At 37.7% G+C, this 18,701-nt stretch overlaps 2 protein-coding genes across 2 annotated transcripts in view; one reads left to right on the forward strand and one right to left on the reverse strand.

Moving 5' to 3' along the window:
* LOC149769899 (uncharacterized) overlaps window positions 1-10,474 on the forward strand; it is a 32,379-nt gene extending 21,905 nt beyond the window's left edge. Inside the window, exon 5 of the mRNA XM_089949680.1 lies at window positions 9,432-10,474. Coding sequence (XP_089805806.1) covers window positions 9,432-9,697 — 266 coding nt within the window. The 3' untranslated portion in view covers window positions 9,698-10,474. The remainder of the gene's footprint in view (window positions 1-9,431) is intronic.
* Window positions 10,475-12,216: 1,742 nt separating this feature from the next.
* On the reverse strand, window positions 12,217-15,986 carry LOC149769900 (uncharacterized). The gene has a single exon (XM_089949681.1). It carries the CDS (start codon window positions 15,984-15,986, stop codon window positions 12,585-12,587), a length of 3,402 nt encoding a protein of 1,133 aa, XP_089805807.1. The 3' UTR covers window positions 12,217-12,584.
* Window positions 15,987-18,701: the final 2,715 nt, after the last annotated feature.

Raw genomic sequence — 18,701 nt, forward strand, 5'->3', positions numbered from 1 at the left:
TCCCATATTGTAATTATCGTTAAGACTTTTTATAACAGTGAAATTAGCGTCTGGTCTTGCTCTGCGGTCTGGGTTATTTGCTTCAGCCTGTGGGTCAGTTGCGGTATTTCTTTCCACCAGCACGTTAACGTATTGAAGATGATCAGCGTTATCGGTGGTGTCCTTTGCGAACATCATAGATGGGCCCGTCGATCTCGTATAATCGTCCGAGTATCTCGCTAACCCAATTATCGTCGTTGCAACATCAACCTCGCGTTCTATTGATTCAATTTCTCGCCCGTCAATAAGATATCTGGCGCTCTCAAATAACGCCATGATACCGTTGTTAACGAAGCCAACTCGAACACGATCGTTATCTGCGTATGGTGCATTATCGGCGGCATTTGTCACGAGTTCTCCCTCAATTTCGATAAACGCTTCACATGGCAGAAAGTATCTACTGGTATCTTGGACTTGAAGTTCAATTCGCGATCGTAGGTCGGGTTGCGCTGCATAATAAGAATAATATTGATAATCACGGACAGAATCATCCCTGCGCACTGGGGCATCCATATCAAACGCGGGATCAGCGGTTCGCGCAAACATTCTATTATTTATCATGTTGATGTTTTCAATTGCGATTTTCTTTGAATTCTGTTTAAGACCACTCCCCCGCTATTGTGTTCATGGGCGCGTTGGTGGATGACTGAGCCGCCAACGACTCTAGTTTTTCTTCCACGGCGTTATTTATTACTTTACTGACATTTGCAGGCATCACCGTCGTTGATGGCATCACCGGTGGTTTCTGTTTTTTTCTCCTGGATTTCACCAACGACATTAGTTTGTCCTTTGCTGCAGAAAGCGCCTTTCCGGCAACATCTCCAATGGCACTAATACCCTTATCACGAATAACATCAATAGCCTTCATTCCTAATTGTTTGGCTAATGGCGCTACTTTTGGAGCCATTCTTGTAAATAACCCCGCAATGGTGCTACCGAGACCATCTCCATAGTACGCGCGGTAAACAGGCAATCGCGAGTTTACCACGTAGACGAGTACTGGTTTATCATGGTTGTAGTGTATGATCATCCTTATTAAAAACACCAGTTTTCCAATTAATCATCCACGAGTTCGTCTATGAGCGTTCGATATGAATTAATGTCTATGATACCACCTGCAAATAACCGCTTGCAAATATCAGCGGCCTCATTGATTATTTCCGTAGAGTTATTTCCGGCTCGTTTTCCTCCGATTAGTACCTCTAGCCGTGATATATCACTGAGAACACTACCAGGACAGGTAACACTAGCGTTTTCAACTAGACCACTACCACTTGGATACCCCTCTCCGCTTGTTTTTTTAGAACCAGCTTTTTTTTGACGTTTTTCTCGGACTTCTCCTTTTTCTTGTTGTTGTTGTATATCATAATCATCAATTCCCCTTCTAAATTCTTTATATCCCAATTCTTTTGTATCCAAGCGATCAACCCCTTTATTCGTTTTATACAACCAATTAACCCAGTCATCTCGTTTTATATTACTGTTTTTATACTCGTCTTTTAAAAAGTCTTTTCTTGAATGATAGCTTTGAGCGGCAAAATTACCAAAAACCCTATAATTGTCGATTTTCAGTAATCGAGGTTGTTTTATTTGTGCTATAGCCCCTTCAGTGAGTTTATCTATAAAGGGGACTCCTTTTTGAGTGGAAATTTTTTGAAGTTCACCAACATCACCCTGTTCAGAATCATCAATATCAGCTAATCGTTCATACTCTCGTTGGGTTTTTATATCACTGGAAAGTTGTTTTATCCGTTGCTGTGTTTGTTCTGTCTCTGCTGCTATCTTTTCAAGTACAGGAAGAAGAGGTGCCTCTTTCCGTTCGCCTTCCTTAGGAATATCCCCATATATTGCTCGTTCTGTTGCAGCTGTAACATCCTTAGTCGCTTTAGTTACCGGGGCAAAGAGTTGTTCGCTTCCAACAGTAAAATCGGTTTGCATTTGTTGTCGCGTTTGAAGTTGTTCTTGGACCCTGTCTCGTAACGGTATGAACTTTTTAAGCGCCGCTAGCCGCTCTCTGGCTAGCCGAGTAGTGAGTGATTCGCCTACCATTATTGCAATTGCGAAGCAATTTCTAATTTCTCGCCGGAGGCTCCGTCTATAATCCTTCTAATGTTTTTGATCTTACTAGAAATCTCCCGGCGTCGTTCATAAACACGTCCGAGTTTTTTTCGTATTATTTCAACGGCAGTAAATAGTCCAATGAATGCATTTGCGTCATTGTGGTACAAGTTTTCATTAATCGTATGTTGTAATCGTTTTACAAAAAAGTACTCGCGGGCCAGGGTAAAACGCCCCCGTTTCGACTGTTCGTTAATAATCTCATAATCGGATAATATTTTTTCACTGTCGAGACCATCAGATAATTCAATTCCTTGATTTTTTAATTTTGAAATCTCGGCTAATATATTATTGATGTCTTCGATATTCATTATTCTTATAGAACATCTTATTTCTAATATCAAAAATATTAATAAAAAAAAAATGAAAAACCCGCGTATCAATTCCGAAGGTGTTTAATAATTCGTTTTCTTCCGGAATGGACAATTTATTGTCAGCGCCATGGGCGCCGGTGACTTCGTATCTACATATGAAAATCGAATTATATGCCCGGTCTTTTTTGAGATTGCTGTTTGATATACTCGTTCTGCTACTTTTCGTATTGAGGCGATACAAATGTCAAAGTATCTACTGGCTTCATTCATCGACTGAAATATTTTTTCCTCGTGAGTTGTTGTATCAAATGACTTTACGGGTTTTGCTTTCTTTGGGTATTTACCGGTTTGGCCTTTTTTGGTATTTTGACTCTGAGAGATGGCTTGCAAGTTTATAAGAGAATTATCAGTCTTATTATTATTAATATGATCAATCACAAGTCCATTTTCGATTAATCCGTTGAATACCTCAAATACCGCCCTATGAACATGGTACTTCTTCTTTCCGGCACCAAACATCAGATACCCCTGATTACTTACGGTACCAACCGGCTTCTTCAGTTTGCGGTTTCTAACAATGCCGTCGCGAGATGCCTCGTAATTGACGAGCACAGGATGCGGCTGAAATTCTTGGTCCATTTGTATAATAATACTACTTGTCTAATTTATTATTTGGTTTAATTATGAATCTTTCAACGTAGTCTTGGGGGGTTTTGATGACGAAGTCGGCGGTGGGGTCAATGACGGCGTTTTTAATTCGCTTGTCATAATAGCGTTTTAGTTCCCTGTATCGCTTTCCGCCACAATTGATACACAACTGCGATTTTCCTCTTACACCGACGTGACAAACCAAGCACGGGAGGGGGCCAAGAGAACCATTACGAACGCTTTGTAAATGATACCCGCAGAATTCACCTCTACATGATTTATTGCACGGGGTTGTCGACCCAATCATCAACCATTTGCAGTGATTCATTATACTATATTCTTTCATTTAAATACTTGTTTTAATTATATGGATGAGTTCGAGAGATTAGCAGCAATTAAGCCCTGGAAAAATATTAAGTTCAATCTTGATAGAGTCCTCAAGGACACACCAAAAGCGTTAATAAACGATAAAACCCTGTTGAGTAAAATACGCGACTGTATCAATGAATTCAAGCGTGATGGTGCATCTCATAGTTGGTCAACATTTCGAATTGATGGTGTTGTTGATGCTACCATGAACGACAACCGCGCAGCAACGATAATATCACAACTTGACGGTAAAAGGTATTTCTTCAGAGTAAAATTCATTGTCCGGGTGGAATCAGGTAATTGGATCATACGTGATAAATTTGAACCAGTTCTCAGCGACATGAAAACAGTCATTGTTAGCCGCGACTCCAAGCCGGGGCTGTTAACCGGAATTGACAGACCATACTATGAACGAGCGTATCCTGAAACAGCAGTTGTTTATGGAATATACCCGTTAAATAAGAAACCTGATATCGGAAAACTGAAACCGATGAAACAGTCAACTGGGATAAATTGTGTAGCAGAACGAATAATAGAGCATTTTACAAATGCGTGTCAAGGAAACAAATTGACTGATTTACGACGTAGCAAAATCAACCAGTGGGAACTAACCGTAAAAGAGCGTGGAGCAACCATCAGCGACATAGCGAGATTAGAAACGTCGTTGAGATTTCCAATAACCGTTACAACGATAACCGGTGAAGTATTATACGAATCAAAGTACAAATCAAATGGGGCCCCAATCAAAATTATTGATCATAACGAACACGCGTGGACGCCCGCGATCACAGTGTTTCCACGGGATAGAACGGTAAAGTATATACCCGAAGAATTCCTGGGAGAACAATTCCTGGGAGAAGAATTCTCCCGGGATGGTTTTCTCGCGGAGAGGAAACTATTTGATGCTATTGCCTACTTGTGTAAAAACGACCCTGTATCAGTGTGGTTACTTCGCAGCGCTGAAAACGATGCGGATACCTTTGATCAGTTTGTAAGACCAAACGGTGAATTATATCGCACTGAAGCATTTCACAACAGGATGAAGAAAACCGCCATGGAATTTGAAGAGCATGATGAACAACTGCTAACAAATTGTTTTACGATTCCATCGGTTGTAGCTCATGTTGCAGCAAGGAAAAATGCGTGGAGACCAACGCGCAAGGAATTTCTGCCGGATGTACAATCCAGTTGTTTGGAATACTATCACGGTGGACTATGGAACACTGAATACAACCGCGACGCTATGATCTCGGTTGATATGGTTGCCTGTTATCCAGCGAGTTTTCTCGGGTATGGATCCGCCGCTGAGTATTTCAAACGATTTGGACACCCCAGACATGAAATGACTCGTGTTGCTATTAATGGACCACTGCCTGATTTTGATTTAACCGGATTCGCTCGCATAGTATCATTTGAATTCGCGGCAGGACTCCATCGCTGTTGTTATATTTGGATCGGTAGACACATAGCTGAAAAGAAGTGGCTGCCAATAGCGCTGCTACGGTATATGATTGATTGTAGCATGCTTGTATCGTTGATTGTCAGTGACGCGATTATATCATACCGGGCGCAGACTGAAGTCTGGTTACCAGAACCGGAGCGTCTAGATAGCATAATTGACGAGTCCAAAAAACACATCGATGCCGACGAGGAATATATCATCGAATGGTCCAGGAGGATATTCAACCAACGAAACCGCGAGGCAAAAGATCTCGGTAGAAGAATAATTGGTAAGTTCACACAAGGTGGAAAAAACCACGACTACAAACGATATTGCTCACGGCTGATTATAGATGACGCAGAATATGATTTCGTAATCAAGGACGCAGTGGCCAAAAATAGATACGTGAACTGCAAAACAGCTTTCTTGTCCAATGGAACAAGGTTGGGCACAGTTGTTTCCTACAGCGATGGAGACAGCCCGGCATACCCGCATTTGAGGGCGTCTATGCTGGGTTACGCCGCTATCAATTTATTCTCGATGATAAATAGATTTCCTAACACCGCCGTTAGAGTAGCCGTTGATTCGTTTTATATAGACGTAGCGTATAAGGGAAACTTAGCCGAGTTTACTAGTCCGGACGAGAGTTGGGGTACATGGAGAATTAAAAATGAAATACGACGCGATTATTCCCCGTCAGCAGATGTCGCCGTTGAAAACAATTACCTACGCGGTGATAATTTATCAGAATGGTCTAATGCACCACCGTGTTCTGATCCAATTTGTAGATATAAAACAGTTTATTTAAGCGGCTGTGGCGGGTCAGGAAAGACGACTCGGGCAATTGAATTATTTCGAACGCGGGCAAGTATAATCGTGCTTACACCGACCCATAGACTAGCGCGAGAAATAAAACAACGAAATGTTGACGCCGTTACTTATCACAGCTTTTTTCGATACAGCGGTGGTGAGTGGACTCCTGATCGAATGGGTGAAAAATTTATTCCTGGGGTTATCATTTGGGATGAGATATGTACTGTTTCGTTAGATGTTTTACAAATGTTTCTTGATTGGTTGCTGCTCGCGAATACAGCGGTAATCATGTGTGGCGACCATGGTCAACCACCACCATTTGTCGGCGAGGGCCCACATGATTGGTTAAAGGGTTTTGTGGACTATTATGAAGAAACCGATACTGATTACCGAGCACTTGATGAACAACTGCGCGGGGTTAAAAAATTAATCAGATTACAGCCGGATAGAATTCAGTGTGAAATAATTCGCGAGGTGATTCCGGAAACGCCGTTAAATGAATTCTGGGAAACATGGAGACCAAACGATTTGATTGTAGCGAGTAGAAAGATAGTCAGGGACACACTTCAGCGGAAGTTGTTTACGTTGCATAAGGAAAAGTTTCCAACGCGTCCAGTGCCGTTATGTTATAGACCCGCGGACACACGGCGGCAGAACATTGAAGTTGAGATTCCAGGCCGGACAGAAAAACAAATTCTCGTGCTGAATGATATTGTGCTCGTTGATATCAGCGTCGTCGAGGACGCGCTACGTGCTGATAAATCCCCGTGGACGCTAGGATACGCAACGACAATACATTCCTCGCAGGGACTAACTATCACGGACACAATTGTTTGGATAGTTGATAATCGCATCGAATGGTCGAATCTAGTCTATCTTGCAGTGTCCAGAGTACGAAGGATAAATCAGCTTCGAAGAATTGTTATTGACGGAGTCACTGACGGAGTCACCATCGATACAAGCGTCATTGATAGAAAACTCTCGGGTTACCGCCAACAGGATAAAAAAAAACAGCGGCGTTTTGATATTGATGCCGAATTAATAATCTCGCTACGACAACAACAGAATAATCACTGCGCGAGTTGCAATTGTATAATGAGTTGGCGTTATTCGGATAAAGACACTCGCCAATTTACCGTGGATAGGATCGATAACAGTCTCGGTCATGTCAAAAACAATGTGAGGTTGACCTGTCTTGAGTGCAATAGACGCAACGGCGCTAGTTAAGACCACGTGGTGGCAATTGAGTATCGTTAGGTATCACTTGTAGTTGCTCGCGTGTAAATCCGCGCTGAGGAGCAGTTGAATCCAGTCTATAGATCGGTGATCTACCAGTTGATCGTGTTATCGTTGATATGTTATGTGTGGTAACACTCCAAATAGGATCAGTAGCCCTTTTTTTACCGCCTTCAAGCTCTCCTGGTTCATACAGATATCTAACAGTGACATCGCCGAGAATCGGCTTGGAAACGCTATCTATTTTTGATCTTCCGGGTATATACTTTTCTTTAATCGCGTCGCTGGGCTTCATGTTGATTGCTCGGGTAATCTCATTATTTAACGCGGCAATTACACCTGGCAACCTTTTAACCCATTCACGAGATCGTTTTTCTTGGATGAATTCCTTCGCGTATTGATATCCAAATAACCGTTCAGCAAGAGTCCGATTGAATCGTTCAACAATTGCCTGATCACGATGTAGCGCAGTATGACCTCGTCGTATCGCGACGCTATGATGTTTCAGCGTTGATAAAACAGCGCCGCGAAATTCACTACCGGGATCAACTTGTAATAGATTTGGCCAGCGCAGAGGGCCTCTTCGATAAATTCTTTCAAACGCAGCGGCTACTTCAGTTGCCGACTTTGTTTTTAACGGCTCCGCTTGTTTGTATCGACTCGCAACATCAACTACGGTTAGCGCGTATTTGTAACCGTTGTCATGCGGCAGAAATAGTATATCAGCCTGATGAACTTCATTAGGTACGCTGACATCAAAGCGCGAGAAGTTGATTTGTTTAGGCGGTGGTAGATAGATTTGCCATATAGCCTGTTTGGATAACCAATTAGCCGCAGTGGTCTTTGTTACCTTTGCAGCGCTTGCAAGCTTACCAATTGCGGCCTTCCCCTTCCAGTATCCTCTCGGAGAATAATAGATGGAATCCATGTTGTTATTATAAACGCTATCGTTTTCAATTACCAGCGCCAGAAGCTCCGCTTCCAATCATTAATTTACCTTTCATAGCCGATTTTACCAACCATGAGGCTAATTTTTCTTTGACGGATTGATCAGGAATAGCATTTAATGCGTGAATTAATTTTACATCCGCGATATGACGCTGTTGCAGATCGCTACTTTTGTAAGCAACATCATGAGCATGACACGCCTTATCGATAGCGTTTATTGGATACTCACCGGGTTTGGGCTGATTTTGATCATCGAGTCTAATATCTAATCGTGTTCCGGGGCCACAGTAGTTATATCCTGGGAGGTGCTTTTCTCCTGGATACTTTGCCCACGGTGTTCCGGGGAGTTTTGCCAATTTGGCTGCGATGTCACCTCCTCGCTTTTTTTTAAAACATCTCCGGGTCTAATAGAAATAAATCTAAATTTCTTTGTACCGCATTGTACACACTTACCAGTAAGCGCCGATCTGTTATTTTTTGTTGTAGCGGTTGTCATATCATTTGTGCCAGTACGTACTCTACACTTTACACAATATAGATCCATAATTTATGTATAGAGACATGAATATAATTGACTTTTCAGCGACTAAAACAAGAGAACCAGTTAAGCATGTTGCAGCGTTACCAAACTCGATCCGGATGATTATCATCGGACCATCTGGATCCGGCAAGACGCAATTGTTACTCAATTTAATAATGAGATGGATGAAGTGGGATAAGTTGTATTTGGTTGCTCCTAGCGTAGATGATCAACGATGCTACGAGGTGTTGAAAGATTTCAACGAGAATGCATCAGCGATCGCTAAAAAAAATGTCATCGAGTTTATTACGGATATCAATGATGCGCCGGGTATCGATGATATTGATGGCGACGTTAACAATCTAGTCGTGTACGATGATGTTATGTTAGACAATCAAAAAAACCCAGCTAGGATATTTTCCAGAGGCAGGCATAAAAACACTGACGTGATATATGTCACTCAACGATACACTCAGATTCCAAAAGTAATCAGAGACAACTGTAATATTCTTGCTGTATTCAACGGCGTTGATACACACACGCTACGAAATATTTGGCAGACATGGTGCGGCGGTGACATGGACTTTAATGTTTTTCGAAACTTTTTTAGTCATGCTCAGTCGACCCCACATGGATTTGTAACGATAAATTTACATGATCCTCGGACACGATATCGTATCGGACTTGACCAAATATTCGGTTAAATTGTAAATAACCACTTAGCAGCAGAGGGGGCGATGACATCGACGCGGGACGCCCGATGATTACCACGGGAAAACACCAACGAGATGTTGTGGCGAAATATAGCGTTTTCGAGTAAAAAACGCTAAGGCTCCATTTGCCAAACGGAGACTTTATTTTTTTTTTGTTCGAAAAGTGAGATTTCGAAGGAAGGCTCTATTTGTCGTTTTAAAGCCTCAATCAAATTTTGTCTAAAAAGTTGTCGGACTCGCTCCCTCTGCTGCTGTAATTGATCTAATTACAGGATTCACACAGGATCTTCTTCAATCCATCGCTTTGGATGTGGGGGCTGACTGGAAGAAACTTGGGAGAAAATTATCTGTTGCAGATGAAAAGATTAGTGCAATTGATACTGATTGTGCTAGCTGTGTTGAGAAATGTTATCAGATGTTGTATTGTTGGTGTTTAGCTTCAAGTTGTGCTACAAAACAGGAGTTGGCAGATAAATTAACTGCATGTGGCTTACGCCTAATAGCTGTCAAATATTTAGGTGATAAAGTGCCTGAATAACTATGACATCATAGTTATGATGCCCAGTGCTAGACATGACTATAAACTGTCACACTGCAGACGTCATAGTGATATGACTGAAATTATTTTAAAGCTGTTAAATTCCAAATCACACACACATGTACACACACACATATGTTTGGCAGGGTTTATTGTCATAAATATTTCTGCTATTTTTCTGTTGATATTTTTAGAACTTAAAGTTTTAATTGGCACTCTATCACCATGATTTTAATAGTTTGCGGTTAAACCCTTCTAGTATTGGCAGATAAATTAATTGCATGTGGCTTACACCTATTAGCTGTCAAATATTTAGCTGATAAAGTGCCTGAATAACTATGATATCAGTTAGATTTTTTAACTGTATTTTTTTCCAAGCCACTTGTTCAGGACAGTTCACTGTGGAAATTAAAATTTTCCTGACCAGTTGTTTATGTGCTTCACTTTCTAGTTCATATTTGTTTATTTTCTAGACTCTAATCTCTATTTTGCAGTCTAAGGGCAGCATATGTAATTATGACTGTATTATACTATTAATTATCATGTACCTTGATATAATGTAGATATTTCATTTGTTTGTGATGTGCCATCATTTATACAGTCATACAATTTTTGTTGGAATGTTCATTTTAGTGTTTTAGGTGACTTAGTCACTGAGTAACATCTAATTTTCATTGTTTTAATCATCATACATAAAACTTTATTATCTGTAGTGCCATTCGCACCAAAATGGCAGTGAGCACCATCTGAACTATTGGGAAGTGGATGGAAAATAAATATTGCAAAAAAAGGTAGCTGACAGGAAGAAAATTTAAGTTCAGCAGGATCTTATATAATGTTTTTTTTTCTTTCTATCAGATATGATTTGAGAATATACTAGAAATATTATCTTAGATTGGTATGTCATCTTGAAATTGGCAGCTACCATTTTGCCCATCATTAGCTATCAAGTGATTTTTTTGGGTCAGTATACTGATCGTATATATTGTATAGTATGTTCTCTAATCATATAAGATATTTTTTTTTACAAAAAAATAATGTATTCCAGTATATTAGACTCAGGTGAACCTAAATATTTTCTACCTGTTGGCCATATTTTTGGAGGCTGATGATTTCCATCTGTCAGTAGCAGTTCTCATTGATAACTAGGAATTCTGTTAATTTCAAAAGCGGACATTTATTTATTTGCCCCATTATAGTGAAGAAATACATATCTTGATGTAAATAATTTTCATTTCTAATTATATAGATTCAAACTGATTTTAACTTACTTTTCAAAACTAAATTGATTGAAGAAAGTCATAAGGCCTCAACACCAGCCAAAATTTGTTATACTTTAGCATTGTCCAGCAAAGAGATGTAGATGTCACCGTTCTAGTATTTAGTACATGATGCAGGATCTGATGTCGATCGTACACTTGCATTCTGTATCACAGCAGTGAAAACCCTGATTAGTGCAGTTTGGGATATTCTTTTGTCAGCACTGGCAGAGTGAAGATCCAAGAAGAGCTGGAACTATTAAGGTGAATCTATTGGAAATCAGAAGGTTGATCTGAATAATGCTTGTTATCAGTTTAGTATTAGTAATTTGGTATTTAATAGTAATTTAGTAGTTACAGTGTGACCCCGCTATAGCATGCTTCATTATAACATGAATTTTGACATAACATGGTCATGGAGTGGCTCCTGAAATTTCATGTACATGTATTTTTCTCGTACACTTTTTTAAAAGTACGAAAAAAACATACAAAGTTTATTATCATTTTGGGGAAGAGATCATATATGAATATGAAATTTTTGGGGTTTTTTTCTCATACACAAAAAAATAGTTTTCTTAAAAGTACAAAAAATAACGCACAAAAAGTTTATACTGGGATCACATAGAGCTTCACCAATGTCGCAAACTTGGATTTTTTTTCTCCCTTATTGGCGGCATAATATACCATTTGGCAATTTTTTTATTGGCAACATTGTTGGCTGTGTAAACCTCTATATGGGCCATTTTCAAAAAAACGCGAAATTTCAGACTAGGCCGTGGACAAAAATAAATTATTTGATAAAGACTTTTTATTTTTTTCAATCAAACAAACCAACATCAAATACCACTAATAAAAAATATGCAACCTTAACTCAAACAGTAAATATATTTTTTTTCAAAATATTCAAATACAGGTTACAAAAAATGTCAATTGCATAACGATAACAAAAATCTTTATATTTTTTTTCTGAGTTAATATAGTAATCAAAACCATAAACCAAATAATGTGTTATACGATTACAAACATATCCCACCTATTTTATCCTCCATTTTTTCAACTAACTTATTATATTGTTGAAACATGTAGTTATTGTTAAAAAATGTTTAAAAAACAATCGAAAAAAATTATTTTACATGAACAACAAATAAACAATCCCCATTTGAAGAGATTGATGTTATACACATGATGAAAACAACATTAAATAATTAGATAACAAGCATTGAATGGTGTTAGAATTTGCAAAAAATGTTATATTAAGCATGTTATGCAATTGACATTACCGTTATACAATTGACACTCTCGTTATGCAGTTGACAATATCCTGTCAAGAATTAATATAAACTTTAAATTAAAAAGTCAAAACAGAAGAAACATATTTACTAAAAAAACATATTGGTATGGTCAATTAATATAAAGGCAAAAGTCTCTAAGTATCTTACTTGATGACCATTGAAACAAAATTTAAAATATGCAAATTTTAACTATCATAACTAACTTTTATCAAACTACACTAACATTTTACCCTAATTTTATCACGTCAAAAATCTTAACTACACAGAAATACAAATTCAAACAGTGTTTCTTTTCATCTTTACATCTTGATACACAGTTAAAATGTAAGTGCAGGTTTAGGGTCTTTTAGCATCTTCCCACTCAGACTGTTTTACCGCAAAGTGGTTTGTACCCTCAATAGGTTCTGGTTCAGAAATCATGCATCTAATCTCATCAAGTTCATACCAGTTCTTGTCGTGAATTTTCTTTGGCCAGAAAAAGCAGTTTTCGTTTTTGGATCCAATTCTGACCATACATTCGATAAACACCATTTGAGATTCAAAATCAATGTCATTAACCAATCCAGGATAATACTGGTCATTGTATGTTATTAAAACATACTTTCCTAGGTAACCATCTATACTCACTTCAGTAGATTTGGTTTGTTCGCAAAATTTATGATATAGTTCTTTGATTTCTGCATTAGTGTTTCTTTCTGTTTTTTTCTCAATCTCATTGACACTGGTGTTGCAGGTTTCTGGTAAAATGGGGACAAAATGGTTCGGTATCCAGTTTTGATTTTGCATGTCTGATCTAGTAGTTGTCCAAAAAATTTGTCCAACACATGACCTTTTCTCATTAATTCTTGGTTCAACTGTTCTATTCAAATGTCGTCTAACTACTGGATTTCCAAGTTCAGGGTAAATAGATCGAAGTGACATTCCTAGAACCGATGAAAGGGCATGGATTTGCCAGATTCCCATGTAAACTTTTTCTTTAGTTATCTTCAGAACTTCTCTTTCATAAATATCTCTGATTTTATCTGATGTTAGTTTCCCATCATGCATGTATTCTTCGGAATACATTGCATATGCTTTTATCAGTGATCCAACCTTTTCAGTGTTTGCTACCTCGCCTTTGATAAGATTAGTTTCATTTAGATAGTATTCCTCATTTAATGTCAGTTCTGCTACTATTCGTGTTCTCATCTCAAATACATGTAAGTCGTTCCCATATGCAAAAACACTTCCACACGCAGGAAGACAATCTCCGTCTGCTTTGACCTTCACTGCCGTGTCACCATTAACAGAAATGTTGTTTGGTAGAATTGATTGTGAAATAGGCTCAGCTTGAAAGTTATGATAAGACCTTGGTGTTCCATGTGTATACCCAATCTGATTTTTTATTATGGCACATTGCTTTTTCAGATTAATGAATGTGTCTCTAGCCTGTAATGACTTTAGAATTCTTCTAAATGTTCCTTCTTTTCTTCTGACTTCCTGTAGATCCTCATTCGTTCGACCGTTCAAGGTAGTCTGTTTCTTTTTCTCATCTGTAATCGGTATATCCTTGAAGCTGTTATCTTGTTTCTGATTTGTTTCACTTTTGCCTTTGCTGAACACCCTTTTTGATTCTTCTGCTTTTGTACCTGGTAACAATGAGAACGTTTGAAGTTGATGGTCCTTGCAACATTGTTTATAACATACACAACTAACATCTCTATATTTGATAACATCTGGTTTATCAATAAAAATCTGATGGAGTTTTGTTGTCCCTGGAACTGTTAACAGTGGGTTCTTGTATTTTGCCTCCATACTGTGAATATCAACATCTCTGACAAGATACACCTGTATCAAAGTGTTTGTAGTCTTCATTTCTTTTAAGAAGCTGTCAGCATTAAGAATATCTGCTCCATGTTTTACTTTCTGATCTGCAGATCTCTTAAGAGCTGCCCCTATTCCGTCTGGTATCCCTTTGCCATGCCCTGCAGCATGAAAATTCCATTGAGCTTGTGTAAAGCCGTAACTAAAAATTTCATTACTAAGAATGTGAAAGTTCAACTTCTGCTTATATTGTGTCGTTGGACCATCACTGTAAAAGTGTACAGTGTCTACCTCTGGATATTTCTCTCTAATTTCACTCAACACTGGATTCAAGTGAGCCCAAATAGAATATGGATCATGTTGGAGGCTATCTGAAATTCCACAAAAAGATTGAAGCTTGTTCATTGTTCCAGTGATATAATAACCTGTGTGTAGTGTTATTTGATTCTGTGAAGCTCCAAAGTGAACACTTTGAATCTCTTTTTCCATCTTTCCTACATAATTCTCTGCAAAATCCACGTGGAGAAGACATTCATTTGGGCCTAGTGATTCCTTAAGTTTTCTGTAGTGATTCATTTGGTTTTTAACAATGAAAAGGTGCTTTCTTCCTTTTATCCATAGGTCATCGTGAAATCTGTCCATAAGATGTCCAAGTGATCCATTTTCCTGGGTTTTTTTCGTGACAGTTACTTCTTTTATTTCTCCGTTTTTAAATGTTCTCTTTTCCTTCTCTGTTTTCCACTGATTCCAACTGATCTCAGTGTTGAAATCTTCGATGTTTGTTTCTACTTGTTTTTCCTTGCAACTACTACAATTCCCAAACATGCAGTCTTTGTTATTAGGATTGCAAACCACTTGTGTTACTAGGACTTCAATATTAAATGTTTTTATTGCCTTGTGTTTGTACAGGGCAGTGGCCATAAAAGTAAGATTTTCGCAAGTCTTACACAGACATGTCTCCCTCTCTTTTTCTGTCTTTTGTTTCACCCAAAATGGTTTGAGACGCCAAAATGTGGTAAAACTTATGGCTTCCTTAGCTTCCCTTCGATACTTTTCATAAAGATTCTCAATCGTATCTAGCAATAAACGTTTCTGCCTTTTATCCTTGAGTTTAGTTACAGTTTGACGAACTCCTGTTGTAATTCGGGAATTGTCATCTCTTTCAAAAAACTGCTGAACATCAACACGCAGACGCTTGATTTTAGTTCCTTTCTTCTTCTTCCTGTCATCTTTTGATGGATTCCTTATTCCAATTTCTGATCGAATATAGCTTAGGGCTTTATATTTTCGAATCACACTACCAATTACAGCATGACTAACCTTTTTCTTATTCTCTTTTAACTTGTATTTAAGTCTAAGTTGTTTGATTAAAGCACAGTGAAACTCTAGGGACCTTCTTACTTTATTGATCGATGAGTTGTTGCCTGCCAGATGTCTCAGTAATTTCTTTGTTTTAGTTTTTGGTGAATCCTTACTTAGTGCATCTTTCATTCTTTGTATTCTCTTCCTGTACATAGCCAGCTTTTTGTTGGCACTATCAAGTTTCATTTGTAGGGAGTTCTTGTCTCTGTAGCACTTTGCATCCTTTCTTTTTCTTTCACGTTTACTTTGTTCCTTTTGTCTAGATGGTTGTGGTCTTGACGGTGCTGGAGGTTCTTGATCTTTACTTGCGGGTGTAGATGGCGAAGATGGCGGTGTAAGTTCTTTTTCCAAGTCTTTCTGTCTTGATCTCTGTTTCCTCTTCTGTTGTCTCCAATATTTTCTCTGACTTCTTTTATTTCTTTCGGATTTGGTGTCAATTAAGGTAATTTTGCCAGCTGCTTTCTGGTCATGATACCGTTGTCTCATTTTCTGTTTAAATTCTTCATATCTTTCTGGATCTTGTTTTAATCTTTCACGAAACCTCCTTTGTCTTTCTTTTGTTGTCAAAACCATGATATTTTAGGTTTATCTGTGGATAATAAAAAGAAGATATTTTTCAAATGGACATGTCGCCAAATATAGCCTTAAATTCACTTTTTTGTCATGTCTTGTTACAGGAATTAGTCAGATTTTTAACTAATGCACAGACTATTTTATCGTTGTTTTTTTCAATATAAAATCTACCACATTCTTAGATAAATGATGTGCCACTTTACTGCCATACTAAAATAAGCAATATATTTTTGTCCACTTCATCACGAGGACGTTTTGTATGATGCTGTGAGTCTACATGAACCTTGAAGGGCTTTGAATAAATGCAATAAAAACTGGTTTAATTCGCAAACACTTTAAAAATGTTTGTGAGGGTAGTGTATTATTTTGCTGAATGTTTTTATTTCATTGTTGCATGTTTTGTCAATTGCATAACGAATCATGTCCATCAGCTAACGGCATTTGTCAATTGCATAACGGACTATGTCCATTGCATAACGATATTCGGCGTTATATCATGGACTGTTATGCAATGGACATATTCACATGCTTTTCTATTTTTACTCGTCACTACTTAAAGGTCAATGATAATTTTCTGTTAATAACATCTGCACAGGAAATGCAATTATTAGAATAATTTCTTGTTTTCCAAAGATTGCAGCAAATGCTATTTGTATGAGTTACTTACTGGACATGTTTAAAATATATGCCACTAATCGGACTTACCTTATCAATGTTTTCTTTGTAAAATGTCTTTTGTTGTCTCAATCACCCCGCCATTTTAACTTTATGAAAGTAGAGTTAGTGACAAGTAGTACAAGGGGAAATAACACATAAAGGGGGGTAATGCAAAATAAAAAAAATGTGTATGCGTTATGCAATGGACATTTTTTCTGTGACAAAAGTGAAATTGAAAAAAAAAAAAAAATACTATAATATTTGAATGTTAGTGACAAAGAAGTAAAGAAATCATGTTAAAGTTTATAGTTGAGCTATAAAAAGTTAAAAATTGTATGTTTTAAGTAACATAGTTTTATCACAAATATTAAAATTTGTTTTTGTGACATGCAAAAATGTCAATTTTGAGGATATAAATCATGATCACGAGACAATAAGATATGTAGGTGTATAGTTTTTTTGTGTGCTCCTATTTAGAATATGTATTAACATACCTTGTAAACTATTTTTTTAATGCTCTAATTGTGTATCTTGAAAAAAAAATGAGTGTGACATAAATTTCGAGTTTTTTTGAAAATGTCCCATATACAACCAATGGTTTCGGAGTGGAGAAATGTATAGGCTCCATGAAAGGAAGCTGCAAACTGGATATACAAACCTGCCAACTCTTACGATTTTGCTGTAAGTCTTATGAAAATTACCCTTAAAATACGGACTTACAGCATGCTAGCAAACACTACAGAAAAATGATCATTGCCAAAAAATCCAGATAATTGGTCTAAACATTGCATTGTTATATCTTAATCTGCTTTTCTTGACATCTAGCATGAGTACTGTATGTTGTGAGATTTCAGCTTTTTTATTGACATTTCTTTTAACGCAGATCAACCAGATGAGGCATTATCTCGTAATCTATCTTTCGTCGGATTTTTGGCTGCTCGCTAGTAATTAATATATTTGCAAAGACTGACATTTGTATGTGGATGGTAAGTAAAACTCCTTCTTTTCACTCAGAATTAAATTCTTCAGAACACTGACATTTTCTGTAATAATCCCTGTCGACAGACCAGAAATACCTGCATCTCTATTGTTCACTGACCCTTTGTTAAATTTCTGACGCATGCCTGGAAGGCAGCATCCTGCTGCTACCACAAATTTAACCCCGCACATCTTATTGGTTTAATCTTACTTATTGGCTTGTTCAGTAGGCAGGCAGGAACAGTGACTAGAATAGTCCAAATGATGGCCAGTTTTTAAATATGTACCCAGATAAAATAGTTTGCTGAAACAGACTACCCTTGAAGCACCAATTGTTATGAAAATGTACTCAGCAAATGGAGAGAAAACCCAGTCTCAATCATGCAATACAGTTGTATGATGTTGCTACCACAATAAGAAACGTGCATTTGTTTGGTTCTCCAAAGCTGTCCTTTAGCGGTGAATTCAATAACACATGCACCCTTCATCAAAGAAAGCTGACTACAGTCTTCAATAAAAACAAAGAGCTTTTCTTCAAAGGAAGTCAGTACCAAACTTAAATAAAAGTACTGGAATCTGAAGAATTTTTGCATTTTCCAACGTGACTGGAACACGTTAACTGGGCCGTGAAAATTTCCTTTTTGCAGGGAAAAAATTTACGCTTATGAATGCTACCAATGCTATCAATGGCAGTTAAAAAGCAAACTAATTTTTTTACTGACTTGGGATACACTGAAAAGTACATGTGCTTCATCGTTCATTATGCCATTGTGCTTTGTTTTTCCACTGAATTGAGACCATTATGACCTGTGACAAAATTATTGAATATTTTAAATCTCTGTGTGTGCATATTTTCGATGGAATCACTTATATTGTGGATTCAATGTATATGATGAGATTCGCGGGTGAGTACACGGTGTTGATACTCTGTTCATGCTATACATTAGACATGTATATATAAAGAGTTCACATATATGTACCAATTCGTGGTTCACTAAATAAAGTCAACTACTATATATGCCTTCTCTGTTTTCACTACAGGTGTATTTCTCATTTAATATGCATTGATTTAAGATGGTA

Source organism: Sinohyriopsis cumingii, unplaced genomic scaffold, assembly GCF_028554795.1.
Source record: "Sinohyriopsis cumingii isolate HCF-2022 unplaced genomic scaffold, ASM2855479v2 utg003061l, whole genome shotgun sequence".
Classification (NCBI taxonomy): domain Eukaryota; kingdom Metazoa; phylum Mollusca; class Bivalvia; order Unionida; family Unionidae; genus Sinohyriopsis; species Sinohyriopsis cumingii.